Source organism: Rhinolophus hipposideros (genome assembly GCF_964194185.1).
Source record: "Rhinolophus hipposideros genome assembly, chromosome: 6".
Lineage (NCBI taxonomy): Eukaryota > Metazoa > Chordata > Mammalia > Chiroptera > Rhinolophidae > Rhinolophus > Rhinolophus hipposideros.
Window position 1 is genome coordinate 94159245 of NC_138052.1, and position 20658 is coordinate 94179902.

Here is a 20658-nt window from a genome sequence, read left to right on the forward strand (position 1 = left end):
TGCCCCTGAAGTTCTAAGTAGGATTCTGTGTTCACATTTTTGCTGCGATGGTGTGAAAGGCTTGCAAGAAACTTTATTGCTATTGGGGGCTCATTGAATTGGAGTTTCATCTGTGAATCCCATGGAAAGAATACATGGTTTTAAAGAATAGACCATATCGTTTGAAACCAGAACATTTCTTTACATTAAGTTAGAAATGGGGAGTTAAATACTCTTTTTTTCTTACTTAAAGGGTTGTTGATAATTTTCTCCAAAAGTGATCTGCAAGTGCTTGCAGTGCTATCATTTTACAAATCATGCTTTTAAACAGGGCTGCTGATCTATAAAGGGCTATGAAGTGGTAGACGCCTTCCCTGTTTCTAAACTACTCATCATCTTAGCTTGTAGAAAGTGATTGTTGATCCACACGCTCGTTCACTCTGCTTTTCTTTATGTGGAAGAAAACTTCTTCTAGTTTTATAGGGTCTGTTAGAATGGATTTCTTTTTTTTTAACATCAGTGAATTCATGAGAGGATATACAAAATAAAATTTGGGAAAGACTTCTTAGTATCTTAATATCATAAACAGTATATCCAGAAAATTCAAGAATAGTAACTCTTCTCCCAGTGATGATAAGACTTCCACTGGGAATGATTCTAAGTTATGACATAAACCTGCTAGGTGAGAGCACAGATTTACAACTATGGTACATTATTTTTCCTCTCAATTATAATCTAAGGAAAACTCCCTAAATTCTGTAATTCTGAGGGTCCTCTTTAATGGGATAGGGGTAATGTTTTCTCACTTAACTACGTTTGGTTCAAAAAGCTTCTATGAGGGCCTGGTGAAAATTTTCTGCAACCAGAATTGTTTAAGGGCTGCTTTGTGACTGCCACGTTGACTGACTAACTGAACCTGAGTGGTTCTGCCTGAATGGATCCAAAGTTTGGTACTTTCCAGTTAACACAAGTCCTCTGTTTTCCCCCCAAATATGGACCCACTTAACATAGCCACCTAGTGGGCTAGCAGTTCTTTGTGCTAGTCCAAATGTTTCCTTTTCCCGGGGCTATAGTTGCAGCCTTTCTTTTCTTTGAAGGGGAGAATAACTATTGTATAGGAGTATGTCATTCAAATTGCTTCCTTATGAAGGTGAAGAAGGCTTAGGGAAATTCCCTTTTTTGGTTTTTCCTAAAAAGTTTAAGGTGTGATGCCAAAGTAGTACAGGTTGTAAGCAGACTTAACTATTTCCTATCCAGTGCGCTATTGGCGCCCTTCAGCATGTCGCCCCATCCTCCCCATTCACCCAAATCATTGTGAACTATGAAAGCCAAATTGTGCACATACACCATTGCATGAATCTTCCCACTGGGGGTGGTGGGGGTGGGTTGTGAATAGCTTCTACCCACCTTCCATTGAGACAATGACTATTTCGGTACATGGGCTACGATTGCTGGAAAGGTTTTTGGAAATCTTTGGAATTGCCTTTAGAACCCGCGGCACATTTCAGGTCATTTCACCATTATTCAACGGAGATGACTTAGACGTGGTCCTTTCTCTGAGGTAGCTAATAGTTTCATTAATGTGAAGAAGTCTAATAATTTATTGTCATGTAGTAATTGCTACAATAGGTCTTTTTTAGTATTCTCAATAATGGCAAATGCTTGTTTTTTAGAAGTGAAACGGTAGCTATTTGTAGCCAACTGTTGAATAAGCAGCTTAGTCACATTGAGTAACATAATATTGATCAAAATAAAGTAACAAGATAGAAATGTTTTGAGAAATATCAGCCTTATTAGAATTAGTCTATAGCCTTCCGATGTAATTGTTGGGAAGGAAGCTATAATTTTTATAACTTTTAGCATTTAACAATTTTGAAATTTTCTTATTACTCTATAGTCGTCCCGTAAGTTTTTATGACTATAAGTATAGGCATTGTCCTTTCAAGTAGTTCAGCCCAATTTACAAGGTAATCAGAGCTATTTTATTTTCTCCATAGCAAAATGCATTGATCACTACACCAAACAATGTGTAGAAAATGCAGATTTGCCTGAAGGAGAAAGAAAACCAATTGACCAGAGACTGGAAGGCATTGTGAATAAAATGTTCCAGCGATGTCTAGATGATCACAAGTATAAGCAGGCTATCGGCATTGCTCTGGAGACACGAAGACTGGACATCTTTGAAAAGACTATACTGGAGTCGGTAGGTGGATGACGTGATATTAGAGATTGTTATTGATGGGGAATCAGCAAAGCAAATGGTCAGAACTGCGAATCATTGGTAGTGAAAAGAACCTAGTTTAGATATAGTAAGGTACTTTTTGCCTAATGTTTTATTTTTATACTTTATATATGAACTTTGGCTGTATTTTATGTTTATCGAAAGCTGCTTTTATCTTACTGCATTTATTTTTTTGAGGTTTTGCACGGGGAAGTTGTGTTAATTACCCTGCCTTTATAAAGAAGACTGTATTGGTAAACTACATTAATGTATTTATTATGGCTAAAATTACGAACTAGATTTCTGTCTCGGGATGTTTTGTAATAATTATGACAATTGTAAGTTGCCAACCAGTAGTTAAAACGGTGCAAGACTGAGTTCATTGGGCACTGATTCACATGCCCACTTTGCTGCCTCCCCACCTGTCCTCTATGAGTTGGCTCTCTGCACGCCAGCCATTTTGACCTCTTCTCAGCTGCTAGATGTACCCTGCTTTGTTCCCCTTGCCCAAAATATCGCTTGTGCCAAAAGTACTTCCTTTTTGTCCCTTCACCTGCTTTATTCCTGTTCAAGATTCAGAGGTCAGCTCAACTGTCACTTGTTTATAGATCCTTCCATCAATCCTCACCACCCATATCTTCCTCAACCCCTCCTGCCAAGACTAGGTCCAATTTTTTTTAATTAAATTTATTTAAGAATAGAATTACCATATGACCCAGCAATCTCTCTCCTGGGTACATACCCAAAAAATCTGAAAACATTTATCCGTAAAAGATAAATGTGCTCCCATGTTCATTGCAGCTTTATTTGTGGTGTCCAAAACATGGAAACAACCAAAGTGTCCTTCAAAAGATGATCGGATAAAGAAGATATAGCATATATACACATAAGAAAAGATGAAATAGTGCCAATTCTTTTGTTAATCTCTTGGAGCCTTGTGTTTTTTTCATAGTGTTACTACTGTAGTAATTAATTAATTGTATTATTGCGTAGTTAACATCTGTCTTTCCCACCAGATTATAACCTCCATAAGGACAGGTACTTTGTGCCTGGCTCACCACTATGGCCCCAAAGCCGAAGGCAATGTTTAGTCGCAGTGATGAGAATTGTTTAAATGAGTAAAGGAATGAAACACCCAATGTGATAGAATGGCCCTGTTTTACTCAGTGTCGTTTTTTGTGTAGTTGTAGCTTCTCCTTGTCTTCATGTGACTAGAATGAAAATACTTGTTTTCATTCATTCAACCCATAATTTTGAATGTGTACTATGTGCCAAACATTATTCTAGGCATTGGAGATACGGTGGCAAACACCACCAACATAGTCCCTGCCCAAATGGAACAATCCATTGGAGGAATAGGCAGCCAGGCAAATAATTATATAAGGTAAAAGGGTGGTAAATGTTAAAAAAAGAATAAAGTGGAGTAAAACTTTGCATCTTACTTTGCATCCCAGTGCACATATGCATATAGACATAACGAGTTTTATGAAACAGTTCCTACTTTTACTACTTGTAATGTAACGTTGATATTTTAAAATTGTATTTTTTTTTTTTAAATGCTAGTCCCAGTAAGTTGATTTCATTATACACTAATGGGGCACAACTCACTATTTGAAAAATACTCCTGTGGCTCTTCAGTATGTTTATTTATGTTGAAGGATTTTAGTAGGTTGATATCTCAAATACTGGGCATGCTTTGAAGAACTGTAACGTACAAGTCTGGAGTCGAAATTTCCATCAACCAGATGTGACAGCACTCAAAACTTGCGTCAGTTGTCACGTATGTTTCCGGCCAGAGAGTATAGTCAGTAAGTCATGAGGGAGTCTAGTCGTAGCAAGAATTGGAGGTGGAAAGACTTCAGCAGACACGACTGAAAAACATAGCCACTCAATATATGGGCAGTTATTTGTGTATATCTTTTTAGAATAATTAATAGCATCACTCTGTTAAAGCATACTGTGTTCATATAATGATGATCCTGGAGGAGCGCTATTTATTTGTGTTCATTTTTTCATGAAGATAAGGAAATATGTAATTTCCTTTTAATTTTTATATCTAAAATGGTTAAAAGTTTTGAAGTTTTTATTGTTTAATGGCTTTAAATCTTTGGCTGTCTAGAATGACTAAAGAATATAGATTAAATAATTTGATTTCTTTTTTTATTTAGCAATATCTAATCAATTTGTTTTGCAATATGAATAATTTGATTTCTAAATAAACATACTTCAATAATAAGATAATGATGTATCTTTAAATTATTTCTTTCAGAATGATGTCCCAGGAATGCTAGCTTATAGCCTCAAGTTGTGTATGTCTTTAATGCAGAATAAACAGTTTCGGAATAAAGTGCTAAGAGTTCTAGTTAAAATCTACATGAACTTGGAGAAACCTGATTTTATCAATGTTTGTCAGGTAATTACATTTCATTGTAGTCCTTCACACTACTGCTGGGCTGTGCCTCACTATGTTACATCATACTACATTTTATTGCATTGCATTGCTATAATGGTTTCATACATCTCTCTCAGTTGTCCTTCATAACAGCCCTGTGAAGATAAGGTATGTAGTTTATATTCCTTTTTACCTGTAAGAAATTGCATCTCACAAAACTAAAAGCTATTTTGTTATAATGCATTCTTCCTGTGTATTTTTTCATTTTGAAAATAAGCCAAGCATTTAAGTAAATTTTGGGAATGAAGGTTAGAAGAGGAAAAGAAGAAAAGATAAAAACAATACCTATGTTATATCATTCTTCAAAGAACTTCGAGTGTAAAAATCATCTTTGGTTTCATTACCCAAACACAACCAAAACATTTGGGTATATTTTCTTTCTCTCTTTTTGTGTATAAATTTGCTTGCACATTTTTAAAAAGTTCAGACAGTACAGAAGGTGTATAAAAGGTGTATCTTTTCCTTTCCTTCAGCCTTTTCTCAAGGGTAACACACAGATGTTTTTCCACCATATATTATTAGCACATGTCCGGCTACCTCATTCTTTTCAGTGGCTACACTGTATTTTTATTGACTGGAAGTACAAATAGGTTTTCTTTTTAATAATGTCATACTATATCAATTGTTGTATTCTGCTTAGAGCATAGCATTTTATCACACATTTTGTTTGTTAAATGTGTTCTCATTATGTTTTCATCCTCTATACCTTTTTAAAATTTAGGTTAATCCTTTTTTTTAATGCTTTTTAAAGCAAGTTTGAAACAGAAAAATCTGGAAGAAAAATTACCACATTTATATCACCCAAAGTCAACATTTTAGTGTATTTCCTTTCAGTTTGCTCATGTAGGTTTTTGGAGTTTTGTTTCTAAATAGTTTTTTTAGTAGTTTTTAAATTTTTATGTGAAAAACAGTAGTCCTCTGTTTTCTTCCTTTGTGTATTTCAGTTTTATTCCTTAGAGGCAATTTTATTTCTTTCAGCTGTTTTATTACTTATCCCTTAAAGATTTTTAAATTTATTTTAACATCTTTAAAATATATTTTTTGAACAGGTAATAATACATTTACATGATTCAAAATTCAAAAAGAACCAAAAGATATACAGTGAAAAATCTTCCCACCCCTTTCCTCTAGCTCTTAAGTTCCCTTCCCTGGAGGCAAATAGTGTCAATTACATATGTCCATCAACCTAACATTTCTTCATGTTCTAACTCTTTCTTGACTGTGTAGTAGTCATTCAGTGGATGTACTTTACCTTACTTAGCCATTTCCCTGTTATTGGTCATTTATTTTGTTTCCATTATTTTCTATTCTTAATTTGTAATAACTGATTATGTGTTCATTTTAAAATTGAGTTATTTGCTTCTGAAGCGAACAAGAAAATTTAAGTTTAAAGGAAAAATTGTAACATTATTGGATAATTTTGTTAAAACACATGGCAGATCATAAGAATAGTTAGAAAACTGCTTCAGAATGGTCATTTTATGCCTCTTGTCTGGGCCCAGCACAATACCATGAATGAATGACTCCTACAATTTATGGTAAAGCAGAAATTACAAGTTAAGGAGCTCTTAAATGTAAATTAAGGGTAAGATATAAAGAAGCCAAGATTCATTCACCAACCAGTTACTGAATACTGCTAGTTGCCAGGCATAATATTGGAGCTGTGACTATAATTTGTATGGCTTTTCTTACAGAAGGTAGATGCCATTTTTAGGAAAACTTTTATGTAGTGCCAGCATCAGAAATGGAGTGCTAGACTAGACGGTTAGTCTTCCCCAGTTTGCCTATGCCTCTGTTTTCAGGTTTCCAGTATATGATTAAATAATAATGACTGTCACGCTAAGTATCTTGTAGACAGAGTTTTCGATTGATATGTAATTGTTCTTTATCTGCATTTCAGTGCTTAATTTTCTTAGATGATCCGCAGGCTGTGAGTGATATCTTAGAAAAACTGGTAAAGGACGACAACCTCCTGATGGCTTATCAGATTTGTTTTGATTTGTATGAAAGTGCTAGCCAGCAGTTTTTGTCATCTGTAATCCAGAATCTTCGAACTGTTGGCACCCCTATTGCTTCTGTGCCTGGGTCCACCAATACGGGTACTGTTCCGGGATCAGAGAAAGACAGGTATAAGTATCTTTTTTCTGCATCAGAATTAATTGAACAATCTTGATTTCATTTTGGGAATAGGTAGAATGTTCATAGTCTGCATATTTTAAGAATAAATTTTAATATTAGCTTTCATAAATTGTAAAGTCTTATTAAGGGTATTGCTCTGTTTTACATTGGTCTGAGCACATTAAGGAAAACCAAAGAAATGGACCTCTTCTGGAAAGAAATGGAAAGGATTTTCTGATTGGTGTGCTATCTAATCACGTAAATGAAAAATCTCAGATGGAGTAGGTGGGCTAGATTTTAGATACTTGAGTTAGATATTTGGAAATAAGAAGCATTCTCAGCTTTTGGTGTTCTTACTAGAACTAAATATACATATATCTTAGGCTGATACGTAGTATTACATTTTATTTTCTTACACATTTAGGCCACTTATTAAAAATGTTCGACTTAAGTGTCTTTGTTGTGCCTGCCTGTTTTCCTTTTAAAGTTGTTCACATAGCAGTGAGAGTTCTCCTTCTGAAACCTAAACATATTTCATATAAAATTCTAAGTCTTGAAAGTGTCCTATAAGTCTGTATACTGATCTGTCTTCTCCATACCCCTCATCTCATTTCTTGCTACTTTCTTCTTTACTCACCACCTTCAGATCTCATTGACCTTACTGGTCTTCAAAAACAGTGAAAATTTTCCTGCCTCAATAAGGTTTTCTTGAATTTTAGTTTTTAGTACTTGTTTTCTTCCCTTAGTTTCCTTCTTTGTGGTCACTTGCTTTATGTAAGTTATATTTTCTTTGCCCATCTTCTATATTTGTCACTTTTTTCTGAATCCTTTTCAGCTCTTTAATTCTTTTAATTGAATAATAAGTTAAATATAGGAAAATACATATATCTTAATTATTCAGTTCAGTGAATTCTGGCAGTATAAACATTTATGTAACCATCACTTCTGCTATCATCACAGAAACTTCCCTTGTGTCCTTTGAGGTCAGTCACCTACCCCAAGGCAAATACTGTTTTGATTTCTGTCACCATAGATTAGTTTTGCCAGTTCTTGAACTTGAACTTTATGAACTTTATGAGAATGGGATCTTAGGATATGTATTCTTTTGTTCCTGCTTTTTTTACTTGGCATGTCTCTGATATACATCTGTGTTTTTGGGTGAATGAATAACTGATTTTTGTTGCTGAGCAGCATTTCGTTGAATGAATATACCACTGTTTGTTTATTCATTCTTATACTGATGGACATTTGGTTGTTTCTGGTTATTGGCTGTTAAGAACAAGGCTGCTATGAACATTCTTGTACAAGTCTTTTTGTGGACAGATGTTTTCATTTCTCCGGCGTCAATACCTAGGATTGGAATAACTGGATCCCAGGGCATATGTTTAACTTGGTAAGAATCTGCCAGGCTGTTTTCCAATGTGGTTGCCCATTTTATCCTCCCAACTGCAATGTATGAGCACTCCAGTTATTCCACATCTTTGCAACATTAGATGTTATCAGTCTTTTTAATATTACTTATTCTAGTGGTATAAAGTAGTGTTTTGTTGTGATCTTACTACAGTCATTTGTGAGATGTGTTGTTACGAATATTCTCCTTATCTTTGGCTTTTTTTTTCCATTTTATTAGTGGTATCTTGATAAACAGAAGTTTTTATTTTTGATAATCCAGTTTCCCATTTTGGGATCCCATCTAAAAAATTCTTTGCCAGCCTCATGGTTACAAAGATATTCTGCTGTGCTTTCTTCTAGAAACCATATAGTTTTAGGTTTTAGTTTTATGCCTATGGTAGAGCTCAGCTGAACTCTTTGTATACAGTATGAGTACAGAGGATGCCAAAAAAATGTATACACATTTTAAGAAAGGAAAACTTATTAAAATTGTAATATTCAATATATGCCAATAACAAAAGATGAATACAAGTCACGTTTGACTTCTGCAATTACAAGAGGTGCTCTAAGTGGTTACCATCAGCATCCAGACACTTCTGATCACAGCGAACTACTGCTTGAGCAACGTTGACCAAAGTGTCCACTTGTGTACATTTTTTTGGCTCCCCGGTATATGGATATCTAGTTATTCCATCACCATTTGTTTAAAAGACTGTCCTTTCCCTGTTGAATTCCCCTGGAGCCTTTGACAAAAATCATTTTACTGTGTATATGTGTTGATTTCTATATTTTCCATTATCTATTTGTCTTTCCTTATGTCAATACCACGGTATCTTTGTTACTAAAGCATGTGGTAAGTCTTAAAATTAAGTAATGGAAGACCTACAGTTACGACTCTTTTCCCCCAAGATTGTTTTGGCTATTATTAGCCTTTTGCATTTCTGCTATAAATCGGCAGAGATTCAGATTGGGATTGTGTTGAATCTCTTCAATTTAGAATAAATTGAACCCCCAACGATGGGTTTTATGGATCATATAATCCATAAACATGGTATTATTCTTCATTGATTTAGGTTTTCTTTAGTTTTTCTCAGCATTGTTTTGTAGGTTTCAGTTCAGAAATTTTGCCAATGTTTCTTTAAATTTATTCCTAAGTCTACTGTGTTTTTTGATGCTATTGTAAGTGGTATGTTTAAATTTCAACTTCCAGTTGTTGTTAATATGTAGAAATACAATTGATTTTTGTATATTAATGTTGAATCCCACAGCGTTGCTTAAATCATGTAGGAGGTCTAGTAAAAAAATTTTTCTAGATCTTTTCTACATGGGAATCATGTCATCTGTGACTAGAAAGAAACGATTTTACTTCTTCCTTTATAACTTTCATAGCTTTTCCCCCTTGTTTTTCTGCATTGGCTAGAATTTCCCATATATTTTTAGATGGATGTGATGAAAGTGAACCTCTTTATTTTGTTCTGATCTTAAAGTTTTTTTGTGTTTTTTTTTTGTTTTGTTTTTTTAATTTGGGGAAGGGGGAGGGAACAGGACTTTATTGGGGAACAGAGTGTACCTCCAGGACTTTTTCCAAGTCAAGTTGTCCCCTCAATCTTAGTTGTGGATGTTGCTGCTTAGCTCCAAGTCCAGTTGCCATTGTTAGTTGTAGGGAGGGCGCAGCCCACCATCCCTTGCGAGAGTCAAACCTGCAACCTTGTGGTTGAGAGCCCACACTCCAACCAAATGAGCCATCTGGTAGCTCAGCACTAGCTCAGCTCAAGGTGCTGTGTTCAATCTTAGTTGCAGGGGGCGCTGCCCACCATGCCTTGCGGGAGTTGAGGAGTCGAACTGGCAACCTTGTGGTTGAGAGCCTGTGCTTCAACCAACTGAGCCATCTGGCACTGGCCCATGTGGGAATCCAACTGGCAGCCTCTGGAGCTCCAACAGCCTGAGCCACCGGGCCGGCCCTATTTTGTTCTGATCTTAAAGGGGATAGCATTTAGTTTATTTCTTTTTAATTAAAAATTTTTCTCTTACCTTCTTTTCTTGTATTGTGTTTATTTGCTCTCGTGTTCTTTCCAAGTTAATCTTATTTCTGAAATGATAATTTTTCCTCTTTCATTTCTAATTGTCTCTAGTTCTGTTTCATTTCTGAATTTTTCTAATTCTGATATGTAATATTCTTTTATACCTTGCATAATTTTTTTAATGTCTTTTACTTCTTTTGAAATTTTTTTCTTATACTATTGTATGGGGTTTAACTTTATCCTTTTCTGTGGCTTTACTTCAATTAGTTATCCTAAATTTTTACAAAAGAGGCTTATTTAGGATAATTTTTCTAATTTCTCTTCCCTTTAGAACTTCCTCTTATGTTGTGTTTGCGAACTAGTAAACAAAATGGTGTTTTATGTTCTGAGATCTCCTGGCTCTATTTCCTTTCCCACTTTTATTTGTGCCTTCCTTTTCCCTTCTTAATTTGGATTCTATGCTTAGCATTTTCTCCTCAATATAGTGCTTTGACCAAGAAGTGAGTGTTGGCTGGTTAGTTTTAAGAGTTATTGGGGCCCCCAGCTGCTTCACTTCAAATTGGTCTTGTAGCTGTTGGTGTATCTCCACCAGACCATTTGGAGAATTCGGGGGATACTTTGTCACCTGGTTTTGTTGTATTTGTTGTTTATGCATTTTGCTAACCTAGTTAGTTGCTTCGTGTGTTTTTGTTAATTTATTTATAAGGAGGAAATTCAGTAACTGGGCTGCCTCCATCCTAATTAGAATCCTTTCTGATTCTTAACAGCAATACTTACGAAGTAATTGAACATTTTTTTCCTTGCAAAATATTTAATTTGGACATGTTTCAGATCTGCAATTTGATAACAGCTCACCCATACATACTATTCAGAAAAGATTTATCAAAACAGTAACTGTTGGTTCTCTTCATTTTAGTGACTCAATGGAAACAGAAGAAAAGACAGGTAGTGTGCTTGTAGGAAAGACACCAGAAGCGGTAAGTTGAGATTTTGATGGGCTGTTTAACATATATTCCCATGGTATATTGTAAATTACTTTAATGTTACAGACTTATTTTTATGGAGGTTTATTATTAGGTTTGATACCAAAGTCATTTTATAAAAAACATATTTTCTGTAAAAAGTACGGTTTTAAAGACTAATCCCAGAAAGAACTTAATTTAGAAGAAATGAAATCCTTAGATCTTTGCCAAAGAATGAACTCTGTCATGAATAACACTGAATTACCTGTCACAGGGAGAGAAAAAAGTATGGTCTCTATATAAATGACAACTTATAGAGGGGGGCATTTTAGTTGTCTTTGTTGTCTTTTAATATTCATGGTGTGTGGAAGAGTTGGGTAAGTATTAGAGCAGTGCTCTGTTGGACATAAATGTTTCTTCCATCAGTACTTTCATGCTTGGGTATATAAACTTCAGCTGTTGTTCACTTGGTTAGATAGCTGTGTTGATGGCTTGGTAGTTCATAAGACCATATATGTATATGTGTTGATTAAAAGTGCTTTTGATTTTCTCAGTTTGGATTAGGGAGTTCCTCACCTAAAGTATAAGGTGGCTCTGTATAAAATAGTTTTCCTTGCATATCAGTAATTAGTTATTCTTTTACAGCTTGGGTTTTTGTTATTTTTTTAATATTAAAATATTTTACATTGGAAGCTAGTTCAGAATGAATTGCTTTCCTTCATCAAGCTGGTATCATATCTCAGTGGCATCAAATAAATAAATAATGCTTTCTCTCACATTATACATAAGGTTTTTGGTTTTTTTTAAATTAAAGTTCATAGGGGTAACAATTGTTAGGTTTCAGGTATACAATTCTGTAATACATCATATATGTATCACTGTGTGTTCACCATCCAGAGTCATATACATATTTTCTAGATCCTACTGTTAAAATATGAGTATGGTTGTGTGTATAGACTGAGCTTCAGGGCTACTAAAATAAAGTTGGCTTAGTAGATTCCAGTAATATATGAATATTTTTTCTGTGTTTATTTTGGTAGAGTCCAGAGCCCAAGGACCAGACTTTGAAAATGATTAAAATTTTAAGTGGTGAAATGGCTATTGAGTTACATCTGCAGTTTTTAATACGAAACAATAACACAGATCTCATGATTCTAAAAAACACAAAGGTAGGAAATTCATCTATAATGGAAGCCTTTTTCTTATATTTATTTCTTTGTTGAATATAAGTACTGATATATATTTCTAATTGAACACTTGGTTGCATTTTCCTCTTCACCAAGGAAATAAGTAAGTTTTTGTAAAAGTAACAATGGGAGAAACTCTTAAACTTGTCGAAAAAGAAAGGGAATTAATATTGCTTGAGCTCCTGTTTTTGTGCTAGTCTCTCATTGGGAAGTTTAGTGGATTTTTTTCTTTCATTTTCTTTAGCTAACTTTTTATTTTAATGTATACTTGTAGTATTTGGACAAATACAGAATAATCAACATTAATGTAATGTGTCTGTTTTCCCACGAACTACAAACTTGAGAGCAAATGTTCTTATTATTGTAACCTCTGTTGAGGTACTGATCACAGTTGTTCATATTAATTTTAATTTTTGAACAGGTAATATATTCATCTGCTTCAAAAAATGTTTTAATATGAAAAGATACAGAGCATGAAAAATCTTCCTTTCCTGTCTCGTTTACCCAGTACTTTTTCCCAAAGTCATTTATTCTTTTTTAAAATCCATATATTATTTCATTACTGAACAGTTGTTTGAAGCATATGTAATAATGCTTCTCCAAACTTTTAAGACAATTTTTACAAATGGCAAAAAGACACAGAATTACATAATTTGCATTTATGACAACTATTTGTAACTAATCTTTATAATATAGTCTCATTAAAAATAAACAAAATGACTTTGATGACTGCCAAAGGCGCAGTTCCAGAAGAGGTGTAGCGTTACTCTTTGGGTTACCCCAACACCTTGGAGACCTTGGGCAAAATGCTGAAGAGAAATGGCAAGTTAAACTTTTCAGAAACCAAAAACTAGAACACCTACTACCTAAATCTACTACTGACCTCAAGTTGAGACCACAAATAAAGCTCAATTTGACTTGCTTATTTTTATAAACTAGCTATTTAATCTTGATAAAGAAATATCCAAGATCCATATTTTAAATACCAGTTCAGGAGAGGCCGGGTGGCTCAGTTGGTTAGAGTGCGAGCTCTGGGCAACGGGGCTGCTGGTTCGATTCCCACATGGGCCAGCGAGCTGCGCCCTCCGCAACTAGAATAAAGTCAATGAGCTGCCACTCAGCTCCTGGATGGCCAGATGGCTCAGTTGGTTGGAGCGTGGGCTCTCAACCACAAGGTTGCCTGTTTGACTCCACGACTCCCGCAAGAGATGGTGGGCTATGCCCCTGCAACTAACAACGGCAACTGGAACTGGAGCTGAGCTGCGTCCTCCACAACTAAGATTGAAAGGACAACAATCTTAGTTGTCTTTTACCAACTTAACTTGGAAAAAGTCCCAGAAGTATACACTGTTCCCCAATAAAGTCCTATTCCCCTTCCCCAATAAAATCTTTAAAAAAAAAATTAAATACCATTTCAGTGTATTCATATTTCACTAAAAAACAGGGCCTCTGGTTGTGTGTTCGTGTGCGAACTTGTATATGTATGAATACTTTGCCAGTGATAAAAATCTGTATTTGTTTTTGTAGGATGCAGTACGGAATTCTGTATGTCACACAGCAACCGTTATAGCAAACTCTTTTATGCACTGTGGGACTACCAGTGACCAGTTTCTTAGGTAAATATGCTTGAAGGTTCCCACTTTGTTTTAAATCATCTTTAACAGAGACTCTGTTGACATTGTTACAAAATGTGGAGAGCTTCCCCTGCCTGCCAGTCCTGAATTTTAAAATTCTATTTTTGCTATTAAAAAACATTTTTATTGATACGCCTACTTGTTTTAAGATAGAATTAATACTCTTTATTTTATTTGTTGGCTTGAGTATCAACTTTTGAATGAAATATATTAAGCTTAGAAATTTAACATAATTTTGCTTTTGTTCATAATGGAATTACATATCATGCATTAAAAAAAAATTCTCAAAATATTAAGAACAACTTAGGAGGTAAAATAGAATCAGTAGTAATTTGAGATCCATAAAGTGAAACGATTTGTAATAGTTCAAGTTAAATTTTTAAAGCTTTGACTTTAGTGTTATAAAAATCTTGGAGTTTATTTCAATCATGTTGCTAAATTTTCTTTCTTACAGAGATAATTTGGAATGGTTGGCCAGAGCCACTAACTGGGCAAAATTTACAGCTACAGCCAGTTTGGGTGTAATTCATAAGGTAATATATACTGATCAGTGTGAACAGGCATCAGAGCAGAGCAATTTTTCTGAAGTTAAGAAAAAATAAAAGTTTACTATAATTCATTGAAGTACATTTTGTTAGATCAGTCCTCTTACAGGGAAGGATAAAGTAAGATACTACTAAAATACATATGTATGTGTTTGTTTTTATTAAAAGGTAGAAATCCTTTTCCTATGAAGACTAAGCCATTTCTCAGAGGACTGATTGAAATAAGTTATTTGCATAGTCTAAGATGAATTTGGAAAATGTTATAAAACAAGGGAAAAAATGGAAGCATTTGTCTTTGTTTTTTTTTTAATTTATTGGGGTGACAATTGTTAGTGAAATTACATAGATTTCAGGTGTACAATTCTGTATGACATCATCTATAAATCCCATTGTGTGTTCACCACCCAGAGGCAGTTCTCCTTCCATCACCATATATTTGATCCCCCTTACCCTCATCTCCCTCCCCCCACCCCCCGGAAGCATTTGTTTCTAAGCAGGATGTGACTGGATCTCTTAAAGGCTCTTCTCTTATTTGAGTGATAAAGTTGTATAAGAGAGAGTCCCACTTCCTCCTTCTCTTTCAGCAAGGGAACATTCTAGAGAAAAACAGTAATCAGAAAATGTTTGGTCTTTTTTTTCCTCTTACTTTTTCTTACTGACACCTTTGTTGTGGCCCAAATTTATAGGGTCATGAGAAGGAAGCATTACAGTTAATGGCAACATACCTTCCCAAGGACACCTCTCCAGGATCAGCCTATCAGGAAGGTGGAGGTCTCTATGCATTGGGTCTCATTCATGCCAATCATGGTGGTGATATAATTGACTATCTGCTTAACCAGCTTAAGAATGCCAGCAATGATGTAAGTATTAGAATGGAAAACTAATTCTATTACTTAAGTGTCCAGGAAAACATTATATTTGCCAAATTGTTATAGTGAGTAGAAATTTTGTGGAATTTGTGAATTCCCAAATCAGTAATGTTCTCATAGAATATTTTTTTAATTTATTGGGGTGACAATTGTTAGTAAAATTACATAGATTTCAGGTGTACAATTCTGTATTACATCATCTATAAATCCCATTGTGTGTCACCACCCAGAGTTCTTCAATCACCATATATTTGGATTTTTTTTTTTAAGTAATTTTCTTTTCTTTAAGCTAAAATTGTGCTTCTCAGCCCTTTAAACCTGTGAGAAGCAAAATAAAGTACCAGGTGTTTGTAAAACACAATGTTATATCCCCACACTTTAGAATCTTGTAATGTTACATAACTAGAAGTGACCTTAGTGATCATTTAGTCTGATCCCACCATTTTATAGGAAACTGAGGCCCCCCCAAAATTGCATATATTCTCTTAGGAATCAGAATTCTTGCTTGTTATGATCTTTGATAATTTTTTAAATGCAAAAGTTTTGAAAAAACTTATTAAGTAGCCGCATGTTATCTTAAGTAATCTTGAAATAGATTTCAGACTTTTTTTATGTTAGCGTAAACTCAGAAAGCTGTCAGGAAGAGTTGCTGAGCGAGCCAGAAAACTTGTCTTCCTACTTCATTGAAAAGATTCAGGCCAGTAGGACGATCTGTCTCAGCTAATAAGGCCCCTGTCCGTAGGTCTTATGTATATTTACTACCTTTACCTCGTGTTCTCTGGTCTCAGGTAGAAATATTCTTATACAAGCTTTTTTGGTTGCCAGCATAAACAGGAGTTTTTTGGAAGTATCTTATATAATTAAAAGAGAATCTGATGAACTAGTTCTCACAAAGGTTAAGAGCCAGGGCAATTCTTGGGACCTAGATAACAGGAATAATGGAATTGTCTCTTTCGATTCCTACTGTCAGGATGAGTGAACTTGAAATGTGTTTGGTCCCTGGGTCATTCCACTTAAGAAAGTGATCATTCCACTTAAAATTCCAGGGAAGGAGCATGCGATTGGCCTGTCTTGGGTCATAGGTCTGCACTTTGGCTAGAGGAAGGTGGGAGCTTCTTAAAGGACAGTCCCACCAAGACTAACAGATGGGAGAGGAGTATTCCCCAAGCAAGACTGAGGTGCTATCACCAATAAAAAGATACTGTTCATTCAAAAAATGACATGACCACTAGTGTCCCACTTCAAGTAAAGACCAACTTTTGCTCTTGACCTCATCATTTTCTCCTACTTGATTCACAACCATGTTTTATTAGATACCCTTTTTCTCCTCTTCAGCCTCCCTCTATGCTTCCTCCTTCCCCTTAGCCCATAAGCATATTCAAGTCTCACCTATCCTAAAAACAAACTTTCCTTGACACTTACTTCTTCCTCTTGGTTGTTATCTTTCTCCTCCTCTTCTCGTGTAAACTTATTGAAAAAGAGTTGTGGTTTCCACTTAGTTTTCTTTTATTCACTTCTCAACTCACTGTTTTGCATTAATAAGCACCATTCTTTTGAAATGGAAATTGCTGAGGTTACCACTGGTCTTCTGATTATCAAGTCCTTTGATCATTCTTACTAGGCCAACTGCTCTATATGTTTACTGTCAAAATATATTTTGAAATTAGTATAAAAGCTCGGATTTTAAGTACAGTGTACCAAATCAATGCAGCCCATGCCTTTTCCCTAGATTGTTCGACACGGTGGCAGTCTGGGCCTTGGTTTGGCTGCCATGGGGACCGCACGCCAGGATGTGTATGATTTGCTAAAAACGAACCTTTATCAGGATGATGCTGTGACAGGTAAACAATTCTTTCTAAAGACAACAAATTTTAGGAATAATTAACATAACTAATATTTATTTTCTACCTATATTTTCTAACCTCTTAAAAATCGAATGGATTTCTCTACTTGAAGGGGATTTTTCTCCATTTGTCAGACTCATCTTATAAAAATATGTTTTGTAATATATAGGATTTTATAAATGGTATATCTTGTGCTTTTCTTGGTATAACTGACTTTTGCAAATAGAAATTTATTAGAATAATCTATTTGTATCATAGGGCTATCTATACTGCATGGTGATAATGTAGAAAAATGTCACCTTGGAAATCACTGTAGGATTTGATGGTGCATTCAGTCAAGATTTAAAAGGAAAAGAGCTACAAATATATGGATGTACTCCATGTAAAATACCCTCCTTTTTGTCAGATGTTTGAAAAAAAATGCTATAGGAAGCTAATGGTTGTTTTGATAATTGATGCTAATCGGTGCCACTTCCATACATAGGATAGGTTTTATTGACTTTACGTGTATAGTCCCATTCTTTAATGTTTTACTTTTTACTCACTAGGGGAAGCAGCTGGCCTGGCCCTGGGTTTGGTTATGTTGGGGTCTAAAAACGCCCAGGCTATTGAGGACATGGTCGGCTATGCACAAGAAACTCAGCATGAGAAGATTCTGCGTGGGCTTGCAGTGGGCATTGCGTTAGTCATGTATGGGAGAATGGAAGAAGCTGATGCTCTCATTGAGTCTCTCTGCCGTGATAAGGTGACAGCACACAGTTATCCTCTTCTCCCCGCACTTCCTCACCTTCCAGCTATCTCCACCATTTACAGAAACACTCACTTTCACTGGAAATTATCAGTGTTCCCCTCAGAGCACCTAGCTACATTTGTTGATAAAACTTCTTGCAAGATATAAAGCCTAATAGAATTCAGGAAAAAAAACAACTGATTGGAAGAGATGGACAGAAGTAAGTTGAGGATTTTAAATTTAACGAAGGCTTTAGATCAGTGATTTTCCGATAAGCAGATCTACAAAAGTTCTTCAGAAATTTACAAGTTGATTTCTTTTAGAAATAGTGTTTTTAGAATGATTTCATAATCTCTTAAAAGGATAAAAAGTTTACTTCTTTGTTTTTTCGTTAAAAAATGGTGCCAAATGAATACGTATTTATTTGGGTGAGGTTTTTTTCCCATTGCCTTTTGTTTTTACACTAGTATTGGTTATAGTAGTCAGTGGTAATATTGTCCTCTATAATCTGGTAAAAATAGCTACTGATATAGTTTATTGATAAACCTACTAATTGTTTTACTCAACTATCAGACTTCATATTTCTGCCACTCAGCGATCAGTGCCCAATAATTGAACTACTAAGGTAAAATAGCAAGTTAAAATGTACAGTTAGAAGTGGGCTTCTTTGTTGTTCGTTTGATAAATGGAAACTGAGTGTCACAGGGCAGTATTGTTGGTATTGGATGCGAGTTTATACTTCCTAGAAAGTGTGAGGCAGGACAGGCATGTTACACAGAATATTGGGAATTACAAGCAGTTAATTCCTCCCATATTAGAGTCTCTTACTTCCCCATTTATTTAGAAAACACCATCCACAAAAGAGTTCATTGTTTCCTACCTGTAACGAACTCTCCTGATGCATGCAACTATGCCTGTTAGACTGTAGAAGTTACTATTTGAAATGATAAGCTGATGATTGATGTTGAATTATTCTTTCTTAGGATCCAATTCTTCGACGGTCTGGAATGTATACCGTAGCCATGGCTTATTGTGGCTCAGGTAACAACAAAGCTATTCGACGCCTGCTACATGTTGCTGTAAGTACTCTGACCTTTCTGGGGGTAGGGGTGGAAGGGAAAGTTTGCAGATGGATCCTAAGTGTCTAGGTAAGTGTATCACCCACACCACGTGACAACCACCAGTGGTCACAGGTTCAGATTCTCATTCACAGGGCACCATCTGCCATAACCTAGCTCCAGGGTCACTTAGCTTTTCAGAAGGGTAGAGAACAGGATAACAGTATGTCAGTATGAATGAAACCCCTTCAGGTGCACCTTTTGAAACCCTATTCTAAGGAGCACACTCTTTGTAAGGAACAGGACCACATGAGTGTGTGCAGTCACCCTAGGATCAGGAAATCTAATGAATAATAAGAACCACTTCTTTTTATAGCCCATGAAATTAGCTTTCAGGTACCCCCAAGGGACATGCTGTATTCCAAGAGACACATTGCACAGGAAAGCCAATGCCCATGTTTTCCAGCAGGCTTTTCCCAGTTATAGTCCTCCTAATCCAGATATATAGCCTATCAACAACAAATAATGTTGCCTGGTAACACAGCGGGCATTCTACATATCTCAACTCAGTAGGTTTCCACTATCATGGTGCTGGGAGAAGGTAAGCCCAAGGTCATCTTCCTGGGCAGAATGGGTTTAAACTATTATTAACCCCTTCCCAGAGCTATTCACATCCCACAGTATTTATTAGTAATTTATCCTTTATCAGTGCAGAATGTGGTAATGTTTGTGTTTTGCTTGAACTTAGGACATAACATTTTTAAAAATAACATTGAAGGAATGGTTAGATTTTTAGTGTAGCCCATAAAAGCTATAATGCAGCTGAAATAATCTTTAGAAGTAGCCTTGAATCTTAAACATCACCAAGTTTTAAAGGCTTCTCACCCCTGAAATGAAATTCTCGGATGAGTTTTTCTAAATTGCGGGAAAACATTCTAATAAAGGAAAAACATTTTAACCAGGTCCGGTTTACATTGGAATGATGTGGGCCTCTCGGAGCAGTTCAGTAATAGAGTGCATGGTTAATGTAATCCTTTACGTTGTTTCCTAGGTGAGTGATGTTAATGACGATGTCAGGAGGGCAGCTGTAGAATCACTTGGATTCATTCTGTTCAGGTAATAATTTCTAACTCCTGGTTCTATTTATGTTCTATTTCTTTTTATAGTCAGTATCTAAACTAAAATACCCGAGGAATATATCTAGGTTCAGAGTAAGGACCTTAACAATTAGATGAGTGCTATGCACTTGAAAAAAAAAAAGAAGAAGTATTTCTTGGGATTCTGAGAGCCTATATGAGAAGTAGAAAAATAACTTAATTATTTATCTTTATTTTTTCATAACATTTCTACTATTTACTTAATTTTTAAAATCCAAGTAACACCTTCAGTACTCCTCTTTCCATGTATATTGGTAATTCAAATGGGATGCTATCGCTTACATAGGTTTGTAGAGTTCTTGAAGCTCCTCCATGAGAGGAAAAGGTTTGTTTAAATGCATAGCGAAGATATTGTTTAAATGCAAAAGGGTGAAAATTTTGCAGATTTAAAAAACATATTTTGGACTTGAAGGTTTGGATAGTTGTGATTAAGAGGTACACACTCTAAAACCAATCTGCATGTATTGAATCCTGGATCCACCCTTGCTA

General features: G+C 35.4%; 1 protein-coding gene across 1 annotated transcript in view; it reads left to right on the forward strand.

Annotated features, from left to right (window-relative positions):
* The window catches only part of PSMD1 (proteasome 26S subunit, non-ATPase 1), a 92123-nt gene that overhangs the window by 6201 nt on the left and 65264 nt on the right, over nucleotides 1-20658 (forward strand). The window contains exons 5-16 of the mRNA XM_081051253.1: nucleotides 1977-2182; nucleotides 4470-4613; nucleotides 6553-6779; nucleotides 11100-11160; nucleotides 12186-12314; nucleotides 13860-13948; nucleotides 14421-14499; nucleotides 15198-15371; nucleotides 17110-17221; nucleotides 17773-17969; nucleotides 18938-19033; nucleotides 20064-20128. Of these exons, the coding sequence (XP_080907379.1) occupies nucleotides 1977-2182; nucleotides 4470-4613; nucleotides 6553-6779; nucleotides 11100-11160; nucleotides 12186-12314; nucleotides 13860-13948; nucleotides 14421-14499; nucleotides 15198-15371; nucleotides 17110-17221; nucleotides 17773-17969; nucleotides 18938-19033; nucleotides 20064-20128 (1579 nt within the window). The remainder of the gene's footprint in view (nucleotides 1-1976; nucleotides 2183-4469; nucleotides 4614-6552; nucleotides 6780-11099; nucleotides 11161-12185; nucleotides 12315-13859; nucleotides 13949-14420; nucleotides 14500-15197; nucleotides 15372-17109; nucleotides 17222-17772; nucleotides 17970-18937; nucleotides 19034-20063; nucleotides 20129-20658) is intronic.